Here is a 19,503-nt window from a genome sequence, read left to right as displayed (position 1 = left end):
TATATCGAACTATCACTTGCATATTTATAAAAAATAGCGTTCTTACATTTCAAGAATAAAATGTACTATTATCATCTTATTACTAAATTCACGTGTGCCCCTAGATTGTAAGTACATGAAAATGGAAGCATCGCGTAGTTCGTGTATCCTATATTCGCATTAGTACTCATTCATTCAATTAGTAATAACATCGAAACGAAATTGGTTATATATATACATTTATATATATATATATATATATATATATATATATATATATATATATATATAGATAGATAGTTGATTAAATTGACCGCAAATCAGTTCTAATTAATATTTTCAAATTTACTCGAGTCGAGCACAAAATTAAATCTAATTCATACAATCTTGTAATATTTAGAATTATTTGGAAATTAAGTTAAAAATTTTAATTGTGCTGAACAAGAAAGGTACTTTTAATGACTTGACTATTTAAAACAACAATATTTACTAAAAATATTTCGATATATTTATCTACATATTGATTGCTTTCTTTTAATTCTCTATACTCTTACAATTAGTACTTTTGCAACTAGTACTCTTGCTTTTAATTATTCTTAGTATTGGCGCTGATACACCTTATCAACGGAATGTTGAATACTCTACGATGAAGCATATATCGTTACTCTTCGAATATATAAAGTATTCCCCTAAAAGAATCAACATAAAAATTTCTTGGAACCTAAAATTAGGAACCTATTCAGCGGTTAAAGGATCCCAACTCCGTCTCGAGTATCAAGAAACAAAAAACTCATTATCAAAACAATTATCTAAAATATCGCTATTCTTAATATGGCATGAGAAAATTGCTGTGAAATATATTAGACAAGACAATGCGAAGTCGGCAGTGGCGAGAGGAGATAGTCTTAATACTGGTACCATGGCTGCCGGCGGACCCAACGTAATTTCATGCCCGAAGCTGTTCTAATCTTAATGCTTGCACACTCAGCCGCACGAACAGTCTCCTTGACACTTTGCATGAGATTCTGAGCGTTGCCGACGAGCATATCCGTTGCCTCCTGGTCCTCCTCGGTACCTGCATTTTTTTAAACAAGGCACTTTAGAGTTGGAATACATTGGAATGAAGAGCTCTCGATTATGTGCAATTTTTTTTATTTTGTGCAATTGGGATGAAGTTTTTATGTGTAATATGTATTACAATTTTCGTTTTTTTTTTAATTTTGCAGTAATGAAAGTGTTTTTAAATATTCAGACAATATTAAGATATATTAACCATTTAAAAAAAAAACAAACTTTTAATAATATTATTTTGTCCACTATTAGCAATATATTTTAATGTGTAAAAATTCATTTTTTTTCTCGGAAATAGAGACATGCACAAGAAAAGTAAACGCGTATAAATTTTTATTTTTTTTTTAAGCTTTTTCTACATTTACATTTAAAAATGGAAAATTGTATATTATTTCATTACGTATAAATTATACTACTTAAAACTTATTAAATATTACATGCTATTAGATCACTCAGCATCAATCAAACTACACCCAGAATATAGGCAAATAAATAATTTTATTTTTATATTTTGTAATATAAGCAAGTCCTGTTTTGTAAGCTTGATACACAGGACACATTACTATATATTAATGGAATTTTTGTATTAAATAATTGGAAATAAAATATACGTAAAATTATATTAAAATATCTAAGCCTATTGAAGCTATTTGATTGTATAGGTTTATATAGGGATGTTTACATGCATATATATTATAAATATTAATATAACATTCACGTGTTACTGAAATCATAGATTCAATAAAAATTCAGTCATAAACAAAAAACTACGCGTAATATAAATAATTACATCATATGGGAAAAGAATATGTTCCTTGCGTCAAGTCAAATCATAAATACATTTATATATATATATACACATATATGTCATAACATGCAATTACTATTTTTATAAATCAAGGAATATGTAATACTGAAATTATCAATCGTATTTAAATAAGGAATAAATATATCTAATTAAAACAATGTTACGATTCAATCTAAATTAACTGATGTCATAAAAAGATCATCTACAATTATATAATGATTATAATTAATATAAATTAATTTTATTAATGAAATCTGCAAATAATTTTCCCAAAAATTATTAATTCAAATTCTCCAAAATTTTAGAATGAATTTAAATCAGACGTAAATTAAAATATAGTTTTACATTCAAACTGTTTATTTATGTGTGTTAGAAATGAGTAGACAAATGTCTACTATATAAATTAAACAAAAATGTGTGTAAATTATTTGCAGTTTTTAATAGAATCGACGTATCTATACTTTCAATTTCCAATTTACACAAAAAATAATTTTTCTTAAACGAATTATATTATCTTTAAACTACAATTTAATTATCTAAATACTAAATATGCAATATACGAAATTAATACTAAATTTTGTTTAATAATCATTTTTCAACTGGGCTTTACCATATAACATCAGTTCTTCCCATGTGGGGAGCGTTTCTAAGTATAAAGAATTAATTTGTTAGTATTTATTAATTAATTATTTAGTTGATAGCTCTTTTTAATTCTTTTAGTAGATTTGCCGTATCGTTTCAAATTATTGAAATGTATCTTTTAGTCAGGTTACCTTGAGCGCCGAGCATCGTTGCTTTAACGGTTGATAAAATTTTAAGTTGGGTTCCAATAGTTGGAATACGTTCGCAAACTTGAAGAAGGTTCTGTATAAAAAAAAAAAAATAGGTATTAGATTCTCAATTGAATAACAAAATTAAACAATTTTTACAACTAATTAATCTTCCATAAATTCATAAATATGTATCTTTATATTAAAAATCTATGCGTATAGTAAACGGAAAATGCTTAAAAATGAATATTTGTAAAACTGTTATTTTATAGAATAATAATAATAATAATAATAATAATAACAATAACAATAACAACAATAATAATAGCAAGAATGAGAGTAATAATAATGTATTATACTAACAGTACGAATACGTTTGTCGGTACATTCTCTAGCGAGTTCTTTGGCCAACCGTGTAACCTCCTGAGAAGCCTCTGCGATGGCTTTAGCACAAGCTATTAAATCTCGCTTATTACCACCTTCACCTCTTACAAGACCAGACAATCTTCCCATCAGAATGGCCATTTTCTTAGCAGCAGCGATGATTTCGTTATCCTTACTAGACCACTGTCGAACTTCTTGATGAAGACCATGAGCTGCCATCTATAAATAAAATATTTAATATTATAACTTTGACTAATAATCTTAAGCATCCTTAAGACAGCCCTTAAAATATACTGTATCCAATTGCATAATCTTCATTGTAAAAAAAGTAAGAAGCCTGTAAAAATACAAAAAAAAGTAATGACATTTTTTTAAAGAAAAAGCCTACAGTTTTTCGTCGGGTGTGTCGAACAAAATATATATTACATATTCTTTGATATTTAGGGAGCTTTTTAATAGCACAATGAATAAATATGTAAATATTGAAGATATATAAAAAAATTAATTTTTAATTCCTTGTTACTTTTATAATATTTTGTAGATTGATATTATTTGGAAATAGTAATAATCAACATAAAATCATTATTATCTGATATACAATTAAAACTTTCTAAAATTTATTATTTATGAGAAAAATTTATGTAATAATAAAAATTAAACTACGGTATATTGTACATGAAATTGAATAGAAATTATTCAATTGTATATTTTTCATAAATCAGCTAATCTGAATACTTATATTTCGTGCTATTGTTTGCTCATAAATATCATTTATATATATATTTGAATTTTTAATAGCATAGGGGCAATACAAAATTGAATATCTCGATTTATACAATTATTTATATAGATTCAATTAAAACTTTTAGAGGGTAAAGGGTATTATAAAAAATTTATAGCTATATATGAAATGAAATTTCAGATGATGTTTAAATTTTCAAATGAAAGATAGTAAACATCGATTATTAAAAGTATCGATTATCATAAATTTAAGTTTAAAAATATTAATGTAATAGATATTTAAAATAGTAGCCTGGATACTAGATTTGTTGTATCATGATGAAATAGTGGTATTAATTATAGTAAATGCTATGATGGTTCAAGTATTTGTTCTCGGCAAAATATCTCTTTATTAATTCACCATAATTGGTTGGTTTGGCTGAGGAGCATGCATGAACATTTCATCTTCATCGTCGGTCTCTGGTGGTGGTGGTCTAGGTGGCGGAACTTCTCCACTAGGTAATGGCGGACGTGGTGGAGCCATGTCTGTCAAATATACATTTACATTAGATTAAAATTTTTTTGATTTCTGCACGTATATGATTCAATAGATTAAATATAATTATGGTATATATTTATATCATTATACGTTACAGCTGTCTCTTATTATTAACAATAGATTTCTAGATTGATACAAATTTCTCCTTTGGCTAAATTATAGCCACACACACACACACACACACACACATACACACACACGCGCGCACGCGCGCACATCTTTTTACAAAAAATTTGAATTTTAAAGTATTAGCAATAATTGGTGATAATATTATTCATGATGAAATGATAATTATGTTGTATTCATAAATTCGGCAAAGCTATAGATCATTTAGAAGGTTAATTCATGTTTTAATAAATATATTCTTTTCGGTTATATAAAACACTTCAATCGTTACCAAATGTTTTAGTTAATATAAATTCATTGATAAAAAGCAACTAAAAATATTGCATAACTGTGCTATATTAATATGCATAAATAACACAATTAATTAAAAAAAAAAACACGTTAAATACAATTACGATTTTGCATAAGTAAATTTCTTTTCATGCCAATGAAGATATCAATATATTATATAATGCAGCGATGTTGTTTACAACGAATTACCTCTATATCTATTGGCCCTTTGACTTTCATCTCTAGGTAGATATTTCTGGTTCGCATAGTCAGGACTATCTCCTGATAAAATATTCCATTAATTTTTAAGATAACTTAAAATTTCATTTTATACAAATATATTGTATAAATATCAGGTTTTACAGATTATTTTAAATTATAATTCATGTACAATGTAGTTTTATTTTTTTTTTTTAAAGATTTTATTTATTATTTATTTTCTTTGCATAAAGTATTTTAATTAATTTAAAATAATAATAAAAATATATAATTAAACCAAAATAATTATAATAAAAAATTACAAACAAATTTTTTTTTAAATGTTTAAAATTTTTTTGAATTTATTCTATTTAATGTTACGCAGATATCGCTTTAATCGTGGGTATTTAATATCGCGGCAAACAGGGTGAGAATAAATAAAGTGACAATACCTCCATCATTGATCCGCAGCTGTGATAGATTGGGAGGCACTGGAGGCACAGGTGATACTCCTTCTGGTTCGATTGCATTTCGCACCTGACCCACACCTGCCAACAGCTATATACAAAACCAGCCATGTAAATCAAATGATGGAAAATCAAATGGTAAAACATGTTTAATCAATGGTGCACTTACCGCTCTGTTACTGTCACGCCAACGTGATATCGACGGACCATCGTTTATATTCATTGCGACGGCCTTGGCGTCCTGGACCATTGGTGTTACGCCTGAAAAAAGTCACGCAACAGGTATTTTCTTATTAGAGTTGAGAAAAGTAATTTATTATATTTACATTTATAAATGGAGCTTGCCTGATATTTTTGAAAGATACAAAAAATTTATTGTGTATAAGCATACACATACGAGCAACAATACATTTATGTAATTATATATTAATAACAAGATTTCTTTAAGATAATGAAATACAATAAATAATAATAAATTCGTTGTAATTAACATTATAATCTATTTTATTTGGTTAATGTAATACTTAGAATTAGGTAGAGATAGGTAGAGAATTTAAAGGAATTTTAACGAGTTTAGACCTTTCAACCAGCTCACCTCAAATTGATAATGATAATTGCATTTAAAAGTCCTACGAAGCATTAGATATATTATCATATTTTAATACATTTTCCAAACGATTCTAGCAACTTAAGAGGCAATGCTTACAATTCTGTAGAAGATCAGCTGCATGATTGACCCTCTGTATAAATGATAGATCCTCGCTATTGTCGCTCTCCTGTTTGGCCACAAGTATAACTCTGTTGGCCAATCTAGCAATTGCGGAGGTATTATCCACCATTTTTTGAGGGTTGTTTCTAGCAATTGCGTCTTCGCACAGAATCGTGTGTTTTTTCATTTGCTCCTCTGAGGCCTTGATAAAATCTGCACTGTCGGTAGCCTCGTCGCAAAGACCCCTGGCACGCTGTATCGTATCGGCATATTGTTGGCGCAGATTCTCAAAATGCTCGTCGGCTGCTTTGCTCTCCGGATATGTCATTCGGATGCGACCGGCGTTGATCAGTTGAGGTGTTAGAGATTCCAACTGCGAGGCAGTAGCCGTAAGGGACTCGGCGAGTTTCTTGTTACCTCCGCTGCCTGAACATTTTAATACCACTGAATTGAAGTTATGTATAGAAGTTACATAATTGAAATTATGTAGGTTGGAATGGATACTCTGTTAGTATAATTGGTTTTAATACTTCAGTAATTGATTTTTATTTAAGAAATATTGTAATTGCTTTCGTATGCGAGTTTCTTGTTACCTCCGCTGCCTGAACATTTTAATACCACTGAATTGAAGTTATGTATAGAAGTTACATAATTGAAATTATGTAGGTTGGAATGGATACTCTGTTAGTATAATTGGTTTTAATACTTCAGTAATTGATTTTTATTTAAGAAATATTGTAATTGCTTTCGTATCATATAGTTTATATATATATATATATATATATATATATATATAAATAGTAATGTCTTAGATAAATGTGCATCGAGGCAATAACTTGGAATACTTTAATTACAAGTTTATGAATACAATCTTTTAATTTGATAATTAGCACTGTTGATTTATTTATATATTAATTTTGATAAGCTTCATAAAACAATACGGCGATCATATAATTATTAAATATACTTGGACCAATATGTTTAAACATATTTTATGGTTATAATTTGTAATTAGAATAATAATTGAAATTTTGCTACCTTATGTAGTAAAATAAATGTAAATCTATTGTTAGATAAAACTTATTTTCAATGTTTTGGCACACGAGACATTGTATCGATATAGTAATCTAGAGAGGCTTAATAAAAGAACAAAAACAAAAAAAATTCGTTTGATCTTAAGTAATTTAAAAATTTTCAGATATAAATAATTTCATTCGTTTTAATGAACATATTGGAGAAATATGTTGGAACTGTAGTTGATGGAATTGAGTATAAGCTAAATATTTTCGAAACAATTGAAATTCTTGGAAAGTAATTATAAAATTCTTCACTTCTCAAGAGGAGAATAACATATAAACAAAACATATGAAAGTTACCGTATTGGCATTATTGTTTCTCAGGTATGCGATGAGAAGGAAAATGCTAACTCACCACCAGCAGCTACCATTCTAGCAGTCTTGGCGGCTCTGTTAGAGAAGTTCTGCAATGCCAAGGTTTTATCATTGAAGTTCTGCTCGCGTCCTGGTGTACCTTCCGGCGCCAATACGGCTTCGGTGAATTGTTTCAGAGGAGTGGTGATGTCAATGAAGTCCTCGACTACGCGCGATACGACCGCCTGCTGTATTTTATTCTTAAGTTCGTGGAGTTTTTGTGAAAGTTGGCGGGCGATCTCCTGGGCGCGCGGACTGTTGCCTTCGCCACGAGCACATAAATCGCCCAGTTGGTGCGATAAATTGTCCACCTCATCGCATAACTGCAGGATCTCGGCTTTATGTATGCCGGGTAGGCCCTCCGCGACCTGTGCATAACGCCTGATTTTTAATATACCGTTCTTAAGAAATTTAAAAGGTCCTTCATTCCAGAAATGTACGGGATCTTTGTTTTTATGAAATCGCTTTGAGGATGAAATAAATAATAATGTTTTTAAATGACTTTTATAACTGAAAGATTGTATTTTAAATAGAGTGATTATTTGATAGATACTTTTTGTAAAATTAAAATGCTTATCACTTGAAGAGATTAATTATGTTTTAAAGATACTATATTAAAAAATGTTTACTTCATTTAAATTGTAATTAAATAAAATAAATAATTAATTGTTATATATCGTTAAAAGTGTTTCTAAATCTTTATTTTCAAATAATTTTTTAATTTAGATAGTGATGATTCAATCAAAACATTCGTAATAATAATAATTATAATAATAAAAGAACGTAAGCTTATAATGAGTTGCGTACATTGGTAAGCACTGTCACGGGATGTAAATTTGGAAAAATATGTATTTGCATTATTTTTCACTGCTTATATTATTTTTAATCGCAGTACATAATTGCAACTCCCTTTAAATTAAATTAAAATTATTTTATACGGATAATATTCTAATAACATCAAATAAATTAGAAAAAATAATATCAATTGATATTTCAAGTAAAACGATTATTTATTACACGTATATTCCCAAGAGTAGCATCGATTGGACGACTGAAGCTCTATTACCAATACGATTAATAAAGTTCCAAGGCTTATTTCACATATGTAATCGTGATTCTACGTTCGACACGTGGAATACAGAATAAAATTAAAATTGCCAAGCGACTTATACGTTAGAGTAGCTAAGTGCAAAGTATGAAATGAATTACCCTTTCAAGCAGTTACCTTTTTCCCCTCGTGAATAATTAAAGCAATGGCTTTTTGGCCAAGACCTTTGTCGTCGTGCTGAGGATTCAGTAACCACTTATTAGCTTGTTCCAGTCTACCGGCGACGGTATGGGCGGTCTGCACTGTGCCAGACTTATCAGCCGCGACAATCGCTGATGAGATGTTAGAACGTAGCTCGTTGACCTTCTCTTTAATTCCTCGAGCCAGAGCTTCACCCTGAGGCGATGTTCCTGGACATGCGATTAATAACGAATTGTGTATTTATGCATCTATTTTTATTATGATTAAGTACATGCACATCTCTTAATCATTAATGTGAGTCTATAAGGAGTCTAATCCACATTTTATAAGAGTTTTATCATTTGAAAATTCAAATTTAAAGACTATATAAACGTTATATTCTTACATTTTTATATAACTAATGTGTGTAGATTATATTAATATATATTATAAGGGTTTTATTCTTATATTATCGTAGACATGAAAGTAGACATTAAAGTATCGTGAAAACATTTACGTACGTTGTCCAAGAAAATATGAATCATATGTTCAAAGACGTAGTTGAAATTCTATTAAAATACTTGATTAAACATATAAAAATAAATAGCTTTTTTTATTATTAAAATAATATATTAATTGATCGATTGAAACTTAAACAATGCTTGAAAGTATAATAATTTTAAATTTATCGGGATAATTTGCATATGTAATTTGAATATAATGCAGAATAAGCATCGTACCTTTATCATTTTGACGCAATTCGCAAAGAGCGTCGGTCATTGTGGTCAATTGTCAATTGAGAGGATAATTTCGAGATTGGATCAGCTTGGGAAGGTGGCAAATATCGATTTGCTAATCGTCCAGCTTGCTCAATTATTTGCCTCAAGCCCTTTTCGCCGACTCCGCCTCTTAATGCATTGCCATTATCCAGCCAATCGAAAGCCGGTTTCACGCGCGATTCTATTGCGCTCTGAGCTTTTTTCAATACCTATAAATTGATATTAAAATTTTGCTCACTCTCTCTCTCTCTCTCTCTCTCGCTCTCTCACTTATATAATAGTTAGCAATTTTTCTCAGTTGGCCTACTAACGAATGATTTCTGCTGTGACATAAATATCATACCGTCAATTGATCGGCGTCCCATTCGTCCTCGTCATATGTTGTTAGCTGGAGTACGCGAATAATTTCATTTATCTCCTCAGACATTCGACCAGATAAGTAATTACGGTTCTCCGCAGCCTCTTCAGCACCTTTACCGCCACTCGAAATTATATGAATAAAGATTTTCATTGAACATATGAGAATTGGCGCTAGAGTTTTTACCTATGTTGTAGGAAATGTAAGAAATTTATCTATCGTAAGTCAAGACATATTTAATCAAATTAAAATTAAAAATTAAATTATTATCTATCGTTGATTAATTGTTATTTTATTTATATTATCGGATAATATTATCCTAAATGGGTAATATGTATGTTAAAATTTACATAAATAATTTGAATATTAGAAGAGAAGGTAGATATTAAGCAAGACACAGTATAATTATTGACACCTCGTTAAATATTGAAAAAACAAATAAAAAAAGAGCGCTTGTTTATCATCGCTATTATGACACGAAAAGTTGAAAAATAAAGTGTTGAATCGAGAATAAATTATAACACGTGAAATTTTGCTGATGTATTTTATTTGGTTGAATAAATAAAGTTCTCATAATAACAACAATAATAATGACGTTTTATTTAATATTAACAATTATTATTTTATTGTGAATTTAATATAAACATATTGTTATAAAAATAATTAAAAGATTATATATTTTTTAATTATATTAATATAATAGCTACTCATTATAACATATAAAAATTTACTAATAGAGTATGATAAAATTTTACCTGATCCAAACATCTAATGAGAATTTCCCTATGCACTTGATGGGTTAATTCTTTTTCTCGAGCGCTTACTTCTCTAGAAACTTTGCTAAGGCATGGACTTAAATTTTTTAAGAAATGTACTAGATCTTCCATTGTTTCAATAACTTCGGCAATTGCCAAATAGTCGAGAACACGTTTGCACTCTCGAATAATTTTACGAACTTCGCTTTCGTCAAAACATAATAATAATGAACTTGTGCCTTGCAGTATACCTCGAGAACCTTCTATTAATTTTTTTCTAAAAATAAAATATATATTACAAATTAAATAAATTTGTAAATTAAAAAAAGAATAATAATATTTAATCATTTTTAGAGCTATATAAAATAGAATTAGGGTTACAAATCAGTTTAAATCAACTCTTGCTGCTTCATCGTCTCAAAAATCTATTGTGAGCGGCATTGATGTTAATCATTTATATACTTTACTTTTTAGAGGTATATAAAATATAATTAAAATTATTAGATTAGATGTATATTATGTTTTATTTAAAGTGCAATGTAGATTATTTGTGTCATAATGTTTTTAAGTAAAATAGTAGAAATGATAATTGACTTTTGTTTATGTATTAATAAAAATTCGGCATAAATGTTAATAAAAAATTTTTTGACTGAAATATCTGATATAAGGTCAAATGAATTATCATGTAATTACTAATGTCTGAGTCATGTATTTGTTGTCATCATGACCCACCATATGTCACTTTCTGTTATTAAATGTTTAGCCACTGTATTTACATTTCGGGGTCAACTGAGTCGCTTGTCTTTCTTAAATGCACGAAAGCGTGTATTTTTAAAGTTTAATTTATTAATATCGTTGGCCATTTATTGATGAAAAATATAACATTCTGTGTATCAACATCGATAAACCTGTTTAATCATGCAATGTCTTGAATTAATAAAAATATACTGTTAAAAATAAAAAAAAACTACTCAAACTAAGACATCAACCTTAGCAATAAAGCGTTAATAATTCAATAATAATTCATTTTTTTCATAAACATACCTGTATGACATTTTATACGTGTAAGTAGTAGTAATCGTACTATACTTGTAGAAGTGATATAAATATAAAATAATAAATTTAATTAAAATTGAGAAATTGTTTATATAGTGTTATATAATATATTCTAAAACTTATATTACACGCAGTAGTGTATTTAATTACTACAGTAATTTAAATTTACCAATACACCAAATGTGAATTTATAATTTTGACTTTAGTATATGTAAATAAAATTTGATGATGAAAATATTACCTGGCTGAACTGGAGTAAGGATCATTTTTTAACATTACGGAAGCTTCTTCTAAAAGATGAGAGGCACCTTCAACGCGCTTTAATGAACCTGGCATATCTTGTTTAAGCAAAGCATCATCCGAAGAATTAATTGTCTCCTTACCGACCTAAAAACAAAGATTTTTCAAAAAGTATTTCATAAATATTTCAGAAATAATGAATAATCATTAAATAATTAATACCTTCACAAGATTTGCAACAGCCATACTGACAGCCTTAACAGGTCTTTCCAAATCTGGCATTGCATTCCCATCTTCAGCCTCTTCATGTAATATAACTAGCCTCGATACCTGAAATATAATGAATATAATGAATTATATTATATCATTATATTTATATTCCATTACTTTAATAATAATTCAATGGTTATTTTGACATAAAATAAAGATTTTTTATGAACGATATATTTTATTGGAAATATATTTTTCAAATTAGGTATTAATCATCTGCTTTAACAAATCCTTATCAAGTTATAAATTATCCATTGTATAATAATCATTGTTAAAAGGTAATTTTCAACTCTTAATTTTTAAACTTATTCGACGAATTGATAATGTATTTTATTTTTCAATTCAAATACAAATATTTTTAAAACGGCTGATATTAAATTATTGCACTTAAACAAATTCATGTATTATTTGAGTAAAATGACCATTTAAGCAATAAAGAATTATAAAATTGATTTTATTTGTAAAAAATTGAAAAATTATTTAAAATTAAGGCATTTCATTCTTAATATAGTATTATTCTAAAAATGGTGTTATAACAATATAATATAATAAAATTTATATTTTACTTAAAAACGACTTTCTAAAGACTTTAACTTGTATTATTATTTATTTATATTTTGGTTTCTATTTTACTTTATTATATTTGGAAAAATGACAAAAGTATTTGGATAAAAATTGTAAAGTAAAAATAAATAACATTGATGGTATTTTTATAACCATATCTACCACGTTATATATTCATAAAAGAATGAATTTCAAATACATTACCGAATGTAATATGAAGCAAAGCTTTGTAAGAGGAAAGTTCTAATTTTCAATTATATTGCTAATTGTTTGTCGTGTACGATGATTGGCTATTTTATGTACAGAAAATGTAATTATTTTTAAATAATTGACAAGATAACATATTGTACTTGTTGTTCATTAAGTATTCAATAAATATCAATATAAAAATTTGTCACTACAGAAGCCTAGTAATAAGTACAAAAGATTATTATATAATAATTATTATTATATTAAATGTTGTTATTGGTAATCATATAATAATGATCAATTGCAATATATTTTTATGCGATACATTTTAATAAATAAATTTTAATTTTAATAACCATTAATAATTGTGATTACTTTTACTTCTACGATAATATTGTTTATGTTACTTTCAAAGTTCTTTAGTCAATTGACAAAAACTTTTAAAAACCCTATTTTTTCTTCTCCTTCGTTTTAATAAAAATTAAATGACAAATGCTCTTCAATTCTTAATTTTAATTTAAATTTTGTTTATAATACCTGCATAGGTAATAATTGAATGAAAAAACATACGTGTATTTATTTTTTTTTTTAATATTACGTTATTAAATAAATAGAATATTTCCAGAATTTCAATACAATTGCATTATATTTTTGATATTGATTTATTTATTTATAAAATTATATTGTTTTATGTTTTTTATGAATTTTTCTTATTGACTTGTAGAATTTAAATTATCGAAAACTTATAGGAACTCATAAACTTTAAGAAATGTCATAATATATATTATTGTAAAATAATATATTGTTAATATAATATATTCATAAAATATTTTGTATTAATACTTTATATATTATGCGATAAAATAAAGCATCAATTATTTCCTTAACATTTCAACGATAAGAACGCAGAAAATAATGTGTTATATTAATGCGAAATAGGACAGAAATAGATGAATTTCTTTTTGTAAATAATCAATGAGAGCTATTATATTATTATATTGTGATATATTTCTAAATAACCGTAAGTATGCACTTATATATATATATATATATATATATATATATATATTAATATATGTTTGTAGAAAAATGAAGAGAAAAAAGGGCATATATATGTACATATAGAATTGCAGAAAATTGAGTAAAATCGAATCAAGAACATAACAGGAAAAGCACATGTATATATAGATTTCTCGTCTAACTTGAGCATCAGTGTTACCACTTAACAAACTTATTAGTACGTTGACTAAATTTTTTCCTATACCGCGATTGACAATTAAAACAAAAAGAACGAATAAAAAATAAAGAATAAGATATTACTTTTGATTTTAATAAATATCTTTATATAGATAATATTTCGCCAATAATAAAAATATTTACAATAAAATAAAATGTTTTCATAGAACTTAATATGAAGTTTATATTTGATGTGAATATTGTTTTATTATCAATAAATTATTAACACAATGTAACGATAAAAATATTCTCAAGAAATATCACTTTGAGTCTATTAAAAAGTGATTATTTTTGTATATATTTGTAAAGCATAGTATAAATATAATAAACATTACTTCATTAAAATATACTAAATTGGAAAATTTCATCACTCGCGATTGAATTTAATAATTTATTCATTTTTATGTAAAATAAACAAAATTAATAGACTAGGTTCTAAATATTATAATACGTGTAAAAACAAACATACTGGTATAAACAACAATAAAATGCTAAATTCATTTATATTTGCAGTATTGGCCCTTTTCATAAATTTACTATCGTGCAAAGTTAGTATTAGTCCGAATAATAATATTGGCGATAAATTTTACTACTAGTTAGAAAGTAATGTTTTTGTTATAATTTATTAATCGTTATTTAAGTGACTGTCAAATTTCACTACTGAGTACATTTTAAAGGTCTCTTTAATATTTAATGTCTAATTCAAACAATGATATTTCATAACCGAAGAAGTCTTTGCAATAAAATATTTTATATTGTAAATATTAAAAACATTATATAATATTTTTGCTTTTTTTTAAATTATTATAAATGAAAATATATTCATTGTTAAATGAACATTCATAATTAAAATCAGATTAGTGTTTAAATAAATCGAATTAAGTAAAAATTTTCAATTAAATATAATCTATTTATTTATTTTTGGTAATTTATGGTAATTATTTTGTGGTAATCATTTATCTTAATTTTATATGAATTTATTGTAAAATATTCAATGACCAAGTCTATAGAAAGAAAATTGTTTAAATAATAATTATTGGAAGATGTAAATTACAGCATTAAGATAACATTTGAATGACTCCTTTAATCCATATTTCATGAAAGTTATAGTTTCAATTAATATTTCAAAAGTTGAAGGCAAAATCAAACATTTACTGAATATTAATACGATCAAGAAATGATATTTTAATTTATCGTTCTATAACTAATTAGGCTTTACATATCCATATTTATATATTAAATAATATTAAGATTTTTAATAATTAATTTAATAGCAAATATACGGCATATGAAGCTTATAAATATTTATCGAAAATTAATTATTAAAAGATTTATAATATTTTTATTTTATAAATCATTTATTTATTTATTTCATCGATTATAGGTAAATTTCTTTAATTATCTATAGAAATATAATAATATTTTTTAGAATTTAGTTCGATTACCTTCACTTTTTACAGCTCTAACATGTATTATGTTTCATTATTAGATTTTAATGTTAGATATCCTTAAGTAATATGAGAATTTTAAAAGCTTTTGAAATAGACAATTTTTCAAATTAAAGATTTTATATTAATATGCTCAGAAATAATGATTAATTACCAACTTCTACAAATTTCACATCAATACTCAATAAAAATGAAGTTACGTGCTGTGCTATAAATACATTTGCTTATAAAAAACGCGCGCGCGCGCGCGTGTGTGTGTGTGTGAGTGAGCGCGCGATTAGTTACTATTTTAGAGGTATTTAAATTTAAATTTATTTGTTGTTTTTATTAATTTATATCAATTTATATTTTAATGTTTTTTTAAATATCATTATAAACGATAACTAGGCTAACTGCTTAGTATATTGTAACATTGAATAGCCGATTTTATGAAAATAATACTCTATACTATTTTTTAATTAACTATTAAAATTAAATTAATATGCATATATTTTGAAAATATGTATTTACTTATATTAATTTTTACAATAAATAAAATTTTATAGACATTAAAAGTATATGACTTAACGATTGACAAATAAATATGTTGTATGTATAATAAACAAATCAATCTTTGGAATTTGTAGTCTCTGTCATACTTTACCCAAAACAATTTTTAATTTTTACTTATATTTATTTTGAAGGAAGACTCAATTTTGTAAGAATTTCATTTCCTTATTGTTCAATGAGTTTATGTGAAATTAATTAAATTTACATCTTTTACAAAACAAACATATTAGAATTTTCTTCGGCACAGTGAATAAAACAATTATTGCTTATCTGTTTGATATTCTTAGTGGAATTCTATTTTTATTTATGACATTTAAGTAATATCTGACCTTTTGTCGAGGTTTCTTTGAATACGCAATCAGAATTATAATACTCTTGACATAGATTAATCCAATTTTAGTTTTAAAGAGCAGTATTCTACTTAAAAATACTCTTTCATTACATTGCCTATCGCGAGTATATTTTCAACTGTAGAGGAAAAATATTGCATTTCCTAACAAATAACTTTATTATTTATTAAGTTATTGAGTTTAGAATAATTAGAATTAACGATTCATTTAGTTTACTAATGTAAGATGTAAGTTTTCGTTCGTATGTTACAAGTTGAAATATCCAATGAATGAAAAATAAGTATTATTTGCCTCCTCCTTTACGAAGCCAAATGGAAAGGAAAGTTATGACATGTCCATATAATTCTCTTGCTATGGGAATCGTAGTTCAATTAAATCATCATAGTAAAAATTATTCATTAATATTATATATCAGGTGGGCGAGATCAGCGATGTGAGTCGAAGGCTTGTTTACACCTCTCTGACAGGGATCACACATATCTATCTCAAGCTATAAGTAAAAGATTGGTGGATTAACAAACGCACTCCGTTTCTCACTCTATACGCATACATGCGCATGAGGATATACGTATACGAATTTATAGCCGAGTAAACCCACATTTGCCAATCCATTGTGTAATCGGTTCTTTGGCTTCCACCAAACATTTCTCTCTCCTCCTCTCATGCCTTTCCTCTTGCGCGCGCACGCATACACAAAGCAGATTGAAACACAGAGAGAGAGAGAGAGAGAAAGAGAGAGAGAGAGAGGGGGGGCATGGATACAGCGGCATATACAAACTATTTCGCGCCTTTAAGAACCCAAGGTGTCTTATTTTAACCCCATGTATTTTTAGAGCCCTCGTGCTCACTCATAATTACAGAATTTCCAATTTTAACGACCCAGCCGAAAGCGGGTGTGGCCCTTTCCGAAGTCCATACCGTCTATCGTTTAACGTCTATCTTTCTTTTTCCCAGGCATTGGGCAATCGCCAGACATCAACCCCACACCCACCCACACACATACAAATGTTCTTTCTTTTTTTTTTTATGCAGCGACGACAGCATGCGCGAGAAAACGACGTTCCTTACTCCCCGTCAAGCAATTGCAAAAGCCGTAAGAGAACGTGGCGCTGAATCGCGCCTCGTCGAATGCAGTTGCGGCAGTTGTATTTTAAAGAAATATTGCGAAATATCGCGTGGTGTCGTTGGCTTTCGTAGCCGAATAACCATTTTTAGACGTGCCTTAGAAAGACGGACAGCCTCAACCGAACGAAACTTTTGATCGTCCTTCTATCAATATTTCGAGGAGATTCTACAGTAATATGTTTAAACGCTTTTGAATATTATCATTATCATCATCATCATCATCACCACCATCATCATTATCATCACCATCACCGCCATCATTATTATAAAAATCAACGTTCGCAACAACAGTAGTAGCAGTAGCAGTAGCAGAGTAGCAGCAGCAACAGCAGTAGTAGTTTAGTAGTAGTAGTAGTATTAATAGTAGTAGTAGCAGAAGCAATAGTAGTAAGAACAGTAATAACAGTAATCAGTATTAACTTAATTATTAGTAGTAGTAATATTATTATTATTATTATTATTATTATTATTATTAGTAGTAGTAGTAGTATTTGTATTAGTTGTAGTAGTAGTAATACTACTAGTAATAAAGGTAGTTGGAATAGAAGCAATAATAGTAGTAATTGTTAATATTTTGTATAACATTTTTGTATTACATACTTTGTATATAATAAAATGTTAATAAATTAATATTGAGAGTATTTATAGTATTGAATAATGCGGCAATAACAATAACGATAGTAATAACAATAGCAACAGTAACAGCAAAGGCAACGGCAACCAAGGCAACCCTGCTGCACTAGTAGCAACGGCGGCAATATTCAATGTTAGTTGGCTTTTCAGTTGAGCGCGCGACGACGATCTACGTGGAGGGCATGATGTCACTCTCATATGTGTGTATGTAGCGAGCGTATGTATCATGGCACGCAAGGCATAGATTATTCGGTAAAAGATAAACAGGCACTGCGTCTTTTAACATTGCGCCGAGAATAAGAGACACTACTGGCGAATGGACGAGCAGCTACGGAAATTATGCATGTCGTTAGAGGGTCTAGTACCAAACCGATAAGGGACAATGTGAAGCGATTGGCAATTGAGTTAAAAAACCAGCCTCCCCCCCTCCATTCGCCGTTGCGCGTAACCCCCCGTCCCGCCCCGCGTCCACCGGCCGTCTTCATCGAGCCGTCTGTCTGCTGACGGCTGGACTGGCGTAAACAGAAGTTTATACAACACTGTGCATCAGCATCCGTGGAGGCGCGCACAAGGTCACGAGGAGCTTTATCCTCTTCGTTTGTTAGATCTGAATTTTGGTTAATTGCAATTACCTGTTGTGCAACAGGATCGAGGATGCTCTCGATGGTTTTCGTATGAAAGACCGGCATTTTTCCAAATCAGCGGTGCAAATCCTGTCTGCTCAAGAAGTGGGCTGAACGAGCGAGCGAGCGAGCACTATCGAGCGATCCGACGCCAAATTGTGCACTAATAAATGAACAAACAAATCAAATATTTAGCTAAAAACGGATAACGAAGCTAAAAAATCAGCGAGCGACGGGCGCGCGTTTAAAGTGACGACGGCGGCGACGACGACGACGACGACGACGACGACGAAGACGACGACGACGACGACGACGGTGACTACTCTTTAACCAAACGTCCAGAACGCTCGACAAACGAAAATCAACTGCTCCCAGACCTTGTATATTACTGTATATTGTGTCTCGGCGCGGCCATGTGTGGGTCTCGCACTCGGCGGTCGGCACGTGCACGTATGTATATATAATCGAACCGGTGTGGGTGCTGCGAGCGTACACACTGTATAGGCATACCGTGGGCCGAGTGTCGTCGAGCCTCGTCGGCGAGATCGAGGAGTAGCGGAGCGCCGAGGCGTGTACCGGAGAGACGATCGTAGCGACAAGGTGGACGCG

General features: G+C 28.7%; 1 protein-coding gene across 1 annotated transcript; it reads right to left on the bottom strand.

Annotated features, from left to right (window-relative positions):
* Positions 1–546: 546 nt before the first annotated feature.
* On the bottom strand, positions 547–19,123 carry Vinc (vinculin). The gene is given in 17 exon segments (XM_011499760.1): positions 547–1,054; positions 2,632–2,722; positions 2,992–3,231; positions 4,154–4,278; positions 4,898–4,969; positions 5,338–5,443; positions 5,522–5,613; positions 6,059–6,487; positions 7,493–7,859; positions 8,717–8,949; positions 9,460–9,517; positions 9,519–9,707; positions 9,842–10,042; positions 10,612–10,888; positions 11,909–12,054; positions 12,130–12,237; positions 18,904–19,123. Coding segments are annotated over 17 exon segments (2,961 nt in total). The 5' UTR covers positions 18,961–19,123; the 3' UTR covers positions 547–884.
* Positions 19,124–19,503: the final 380 nt, after the last annotated feature.

The sequence above is a fragment of the Ceratosolen solmsi genome, unplaced genomic scaffold (genome assembly GCF_000503995.2).
Source record: "Ceratosolen solmsi marchali unplaced genomic scaffold, CerSol_1.0 scaffold35, whole genome shotgun sequence".
In the NCBI taxonomy this organism is placed as follows: Eukaryota; Metazoa; Arthropoda; class Insecta; order Hymenoptera; family Agaonidae; genus Ceratosolen; species Ceratosolen solmsi.
The sequence above is the reverse complement of the archived record's forward strand: the minus strand, read 5'-3'. Positions and strand labels throughout refer to the sequence as shown.